The sequence below is a fragment of the Tenrec ecaudatus genome, chromosome 11 (genome assembly GCF_050624435.1).
Source record: "Tenrec ecaudatus isolate mTenEca1 chromosome 11, mTenEca1.hap1, whole genome shotgun sequence".
NCBI lineage: Eukaryota > Metazoa > Chordata > Mammalia > Afrosoricida > Tenrecidae > Tenrec > Tenrec ecaudatus.
The window spans coordinates 104,100,948-104,106,947 of NC_134540.1; the positions used below are offsets into that span (position 1 = coordinate 104,100,948).

At 48.0% G+C, this 6,000-nt stretch overlaps 1 protein-coding gene across 1 annotated transcript in view; it reads left to right on the forward strand.

Moving 5' to 3' along the window:
• The window catches only part of TMTC4 (transmembrane O-mannosyltransferase targeting cadherins 4), a 90,433-nt gene extending 84,873 nt beyond the window's left edge, over window positions 1-5,560 (forward strand). The window contains exons 17-18 of the mRNA XM_075563453.1: window positions 3,519-3,588; window positions 4,929-5,560. Coding sequence (XP_075419568.1) covers window positions 3,519-3,588; window positions 4,929-5,077 — 219 coding nt within the window. The 3' untranslated portion in view covers window positions 5,078-5,560. The remainder of the gene's footprint in view (window positions 1-3,518; window positions 3,589-4,928) is intronic.
• The last annotated feature ends 440 nt before the right edge of the window (window positions 5,561-6,000 follow it).

Genomic DNA, 6,000 nt, shown 5'->3' on the forward strand with positions numbered 1-6,000 from the left:
GAAAGGCTGCCTCATTAACATTAACTGCCAGCCCCCCTCCCTCGTTCACATCAGAGAGGTGAGGGTATACAACCCCCAAGAGAATCACATCAGATCACAAAATGCGAGATAATGGCATAACACTGAGAATCCTGCCCTAGCCAAGTTAGCACAATGGGGGGAAGGTGGGGAGGGGGACACAATTCAGTGCCTAACAGTCCCTAACCAGATGCAAGCCCCCTCCCTCTGCCCACCACCCTGAACAGCACTGCCATCTTGCAGACCTCTCTCCGACTTCCCTTCTGTATGAAGCCCACATCCCTGGCACTTGAGAAATTAGTTGACTGCAAATAAGTGAGTCCAAGATCCCCTAAAAAAAGACCTGACCTGCTTTTATTCCTAAGCCCTGTATATCTAATGAGCACTACTTACTGTGCCAGGCGGCGGGGGCTGGGGGGGAGCATTTTTAAGTAGGTTGGGGTTCCCTTGTCTTCTTTTTCAGGTGTTAAGTGGAAATGTTTTAAAAATCCTCACAGGCAGCACAGCTACTAAGCAGTGACCGCAGGTCTGCACAGGCCGGCACAGTCCGTTTGAGCCCTGAGAGTGCCATCAGCTGACTTCTCGTCTGTTGTCCTGATGCCTTACTCAGTCCTTCATGAACTTCAGTTTTGAAACACGTGGTAGTTCCCTGCCCAAAACTAAAAAAAAAAAATCACTGCCATCAAGTCTATACCAGCCCCGAGAGACCCTATGGGACAGGGGAGAATGGCCCTGTGGATTTCCAAGATCGTAGCTCTTTACAGGATTAGAAATCTCTGTCTGTCTCCCTCAGAGCAGCTGGTGGGTTCAAACTGCTGACCTCGTAGTTAGCAGCCTAACATGTAACCAATACGCCATCCAGGCTCCTTTGTGGGGGATGATAGAAGCAAAAATCTAATCCAGTGGTTCTCAACCTTCCAAATGTCGCAACCCTTTCATACAGTTCCTCATGTGGTGGTGACCCCCAACCATAACATTATTTTCGTGGCTACTTCATCACTGTCATTTTGCTACTTTTATAAATCAGGTGACCCCTGGGAAAGGGTCGTTCTACTCCCCCCCCTTCAAAGGGGTCGCCACCCACAGGTAGAGAACCATTGCTCTAATCCATAACTATGGAGGTTTGAGCTTCATACTGAGTTGGTTATGCACTAAATTTGACCCCCCCCCCATATGCATTGGTTTCCTAACCCTTATACATGTGGGTGTAATTCACTTTGGAACTAGGGGTTTTGTTTTGGCTGCTGTAGATGCTACTAGGTCAGTGAGGCAGTATCCCTGTAGAATGTGTCTTCAACCTGATCCCTTGTGAGATATAAAAAGAGGAGGTGAGGCACTGAGACAAGCTAGCCCAGGCCAGGGGAGCCAGAAGCCCTTATGAGTTAGGCTTGCCAAGGCGAGGGCTCCGGAAGCTGAGATAAGGGTCTTCTCCAGGGATGAACCTAGCCTGCCCCCCAGAGCCTCTGCCCTGTGTGCTGACTTCCAGCCTCCTGACTGTGAGAAAAGAAGGTTCTACTCCTTAAAGCTACCCACAGGTGATAACAAAGAAGAGGCAGGCCCTCAACAAGGTGGGTGGACACAGTGGCTGCAACAGTGGGCTCAGGCCTAGGAACAGTTGTGAAGCTGGCGCAGGACCACGCAGGGCTTTGTTCTGTGTGCACGGGGTTGACTCAGTGACACCAGAGTAACAACAACAACGGTGTTACGGTGGCAGGGGGAAGCAAAGAGATTGACACAAAAGGCATCATGGGAAGGTGACAGTGGAGGCAGTCGATCACTATCCAAACGTCCGTAAGAACAGTTTCAAACTAAAGCCAAACTCACTGCCACGGAGTCGATGCTGACTCATCGTGACCCTATGGGAGAAGCTAGAACTGCCCCTGTGGGTTTCTGAGACTGTGACTCTTCACAGGAGCAGAAAGGTCCATCTTTCTCCCTTATAGTCACTGGTGGTTTCGAACCACTGACATTTTGGTTATCAGCCCAACACGTAAGCACTTAGGCATCATTTGTCTGTGTTATGGGAGAAAGGAACCATTCAGTTAGCAAGTGCTCGGGGGGTAAAAAGGTCCTGCCTCTCAGTGACCTGACTGGAGGTGTATGCACATACGTCTCTACAGGAATCCATTCATGTCCGTGGAGGATGAGTGGTGGGGGTTGGCTATGGTCATGGGTCATGGTCATAGACAATGCTGTGCCAGATGACACTGCTCATTCCTTCCAGCTGATTGGCCCGCTCCTGGTTTGCTGGGGGCGTTGTGGGTGCTTGGGGAGATTAAATAGGCCTCTAACTCCTGTCTGGAAATCCCTGGAAATGAATTCATTGATACTCCCTAAACGGACACTTCCAGAGAAGTCCTCAATGGTGCAGTCCTTTCCTGACCTTGACCTCCCTCCCCTTCACTGCACCCCAGACCAAGCGAGCTACCTGCTGCTGCAGTCAAGTCGGCCCTGCACTCACGAAGACCCCTGTGCTGTAGAAGCAAACGCTGCCAGGCCCTGTGTCCTTCCCTTGACTCGCTGCAATCCAGAAAGTGTCCATTGGTGGGTTTTCAGAAGTAGCTTGCCAGGCCTTTCCTCCTGTTCTGCCTTTTCCCGAAAACTACACCGACCCTGCTCAACATCTTAGTGACCAACACGCAGGCTTCCACGGGCAGAGCTTGGTGGCTGCTCACGCGGTGAACGGCCCAGGAAGTGAACCCAGTCCCCCCACACGGGAGACAAGTGTTCTACCGCTGAGCTGCTAGTGCTACCCGCCAGGGCCACCGCTTGAACGCGTGGTCATAGCCCTGCACCAAGTCATGATCACCGGCAGAATGCCGTCCATTCCAGGGCCAGGTGGTAGAGCTCACCAGCATACTCGGCCCCCCTGCTGGTCCCGTTGCTTTGCACTGGCTCTGGTTCCCTAGCGCCCGCCCTCCGTCCGCTTTGCCTGACACAGGGCTCGCTGCTGGCCTTTCAAAGCTGTTCAGCCACAGTGCAGGCTCCTGCTGGGCAGCTGCAGTGTTTCTGGGAGAAGAATAAAGCCAAACCGGTTGCTGTCCAGTTGCTTCCGACTCATGGTGGACCCATGGGTGTCAGCGTAGACATGTGCCCTGTGGGGCTTTCAAGGTCAAGATCAAGCAGCTTGATTGGTGGGAACTGTAGGTAGGTTTGAACCACCAACCTTTTGGCTGGTCATTGAGAGTGGAAATGACTGTCTGTGCCACCCAGGGACTCCGATAGCGAAAAACCGAGCCAAACCAAGCGCACTACCATCGAGTCCAGTCTGACTCACGGCTGTCCCTTAGGACGAGGTGGGACTCTCCTGTGAGTTACGGAAGCAGCTTTGAACTGCTGACCTTGTGGTTTGCAGACCAACTGCTACGCCCCCAGGTGTCCTCTGGGGGAAGAAGGAAGTGGTCCACACGAGGACGCTGAACATGTGAAAGCCACAGGCCACAGAACTGAGCGTGTGGTCTCCGGACCGGTCTTCATTTTCCATGTCTTTCACTTTGTAGGAGTCAGAAGCTCTGTTCCTCAAGGCAATTAAAGCCAGTCCAAAGGCTGCAAGTTACCATGGTAATTTAGGTAAGGACCTTTTTCTTTTTCCCCCATTTGAATCATTCTGAAATTCTATGTGATTTTAATGAAACTCGTGCATTTCTGTAAAATCAGTGTTTGGAGAATGAGCTTTCAAACTTGAACCTCTATTGTCCCCTATACTCAGGTTTTTAAAAAAGGCATTTTTTAAAAAAAGTATCACAATATAAAAGTAGCAAAGTAGTAGTCCTTTTTGTAAATATTGTTGCCTGACTAGAACAATCCCAAAATTTTCATTCTCTGTGTGAGGGAGCCTAAAATGGTAACCTGAAAACTACTCTGGAATTGTGCAGCCTCAATTATGCATGCACACGCACGCACACACGCCCCTTCCATCATGAACCTTCCCGCTCTAGCCTGGTCTTCTCTGCTCTTCAGCTTCAGTTAATGATACATTTACAATGGCTTATTGCTTTCTTGTGTTTGTACATCTTAATATTGAAGGTGTTATTGTTGTTATTCCAGAGTATAAAATACCAAACTCACCTGCCCTTTGATTCAGACTCATAGCAACCTTATAGGACATGGGAGAAGTGCCCTGTTCTACCTGTGTTTTTCCGAGACTCACTCTTTATGGGAGTAAAGAGTCTCATCTTTGTCGCATGGAGCAGCTGCTGGTTTCGAACTGCTGCCCTTGCAGTTAGTGACCCAATGCATAATCACTAACTCACCAGGGCTCTTTTCCATAGTATAGCATGCCGGTGTCCTCATTCATGTGAATAGAGATAAAATTTGCCAAAATCTAATCCAATTTTGCCCTTGTAGACAGTTAGCTTCACCCACAAGACCATCTTTAGCAGTCTGATGATAATCCTGGCAATCTAATCATCAGATTCATTTCAGCCATCGTTTTAGGCCCCGGGCCATTATGGTAGAGCCCTCATGTCTAGCTGGCACCAAACAAGTTGCTGTTTCTCCAGCAGGTGGAGGAAACCTATAAGACCACCCTCCTGCACTTTCAGATGGCCAGGGTTCTGAGCGGTGCCCAGGGGCCTGCCATATCTGGTTGAGCCTCCTGGAAATCTCCAGGCAGCCTGGAGCCATTGAACGTACAGTTTTTGTGCTTCTTTCTGTAATAATTTTTCTGTAGGCCAATGTGTCATATCGAGTGATATGAAGAACCCCAGGAGTAACTGGCCAGAAAATCCAAACACCAGGGGGGCGGTGATGACAATAAATAACATTTGTGGTACAGACAATATTTTCTTAAACAATGATTTTTGAAAACTGTGTGCCCAGGTTCTGCCCTATTTCTTTGCACATGTGACAGGGAACACAGCAAGTTATTCAGGAGTATTTCCAATGAAATTCATCCCTTGCTTTTTCAGCTGTGCTTTATCATCGTTGGGGCCATCTAGACTTAGCCAAGAAACACTATGAAATCTCTCTGCAGCTTGACCCTGCCGCCCCAGGGACGAAGGAGAACTATGGTCTTCTGAGAAGAAAACTGCAGCAACTGCAAAAGAAAGACGTCTGATCCCTGGGCGTTCTCTCTCGCTCCCTCTTCTGCTGTGTGCGGGTGTGTGACACTGCCCGGTTACTCTTCACCAGTGAAAAGCCTAGACGTGGCTATTTTATTTGGTTGTGGTTTTTTCCTATGTGGGGAGGGAAAAAAACCATGTGAAAAGATTATAGCACCAGCGACATACTCTTGAAGGCTTGATGTGGTTTTTGCATATTGAAAATGTATTTTTTCCCCGACAACTCAACTGTAAATTCTACAACAGCAAGGATGAAGCCTTTTTTTAATTAAAAAGAGAAGGAGAAACAATTGATCCTGAGTGGCTTTCGGTACAGGCAGCCTCCATGAGGGGTGTGAGCATCAGTGTGCATTACACGCCTCTTGTCACCAAGACAAGTGACTCTGATCGTTTATATAAATGTCAAATATGTCTGTATATTAGACTTTTTATTTAATGACCAGAGCGAATAAATCAAGACTTTGTTTTTATTCTTTTTACATACGTATATATATACTGTGAATTTCATTTGTAAGGAAATATTTATTTGTATTTTTTAATGTTTTGAGCAAAGCAAGTAATTGAATGAAGACTGAAAAGTTTTAACATCTAGGGTATGTAAGTAGCTTTTCTTTGGGAAGAAATTGGCCCCTGTGATAGTTTTTGGATTCTCCAACGTGTGCAGTCTCAGCATGTAGGAAATTACGTTGTGTTTCCCTAAACTGTCACTTTCAGTAGGAACGAAAGTCACAGCCCGCTTGAGGCAAACGCAGATACAGCCTGAGGTGCAAGTGTTTGTTACGCACAGCGGTCAGAGGGCGACGCCTCTCTGTGAATCGCTTGTTTCGTGTTTCTAACTGGAAAACAGTTCTCCATTTTGCCCAATGAAACTGCAGAAATTACTTTATCCCCACAAAATGCAAACGTGCAATTCCTCTCA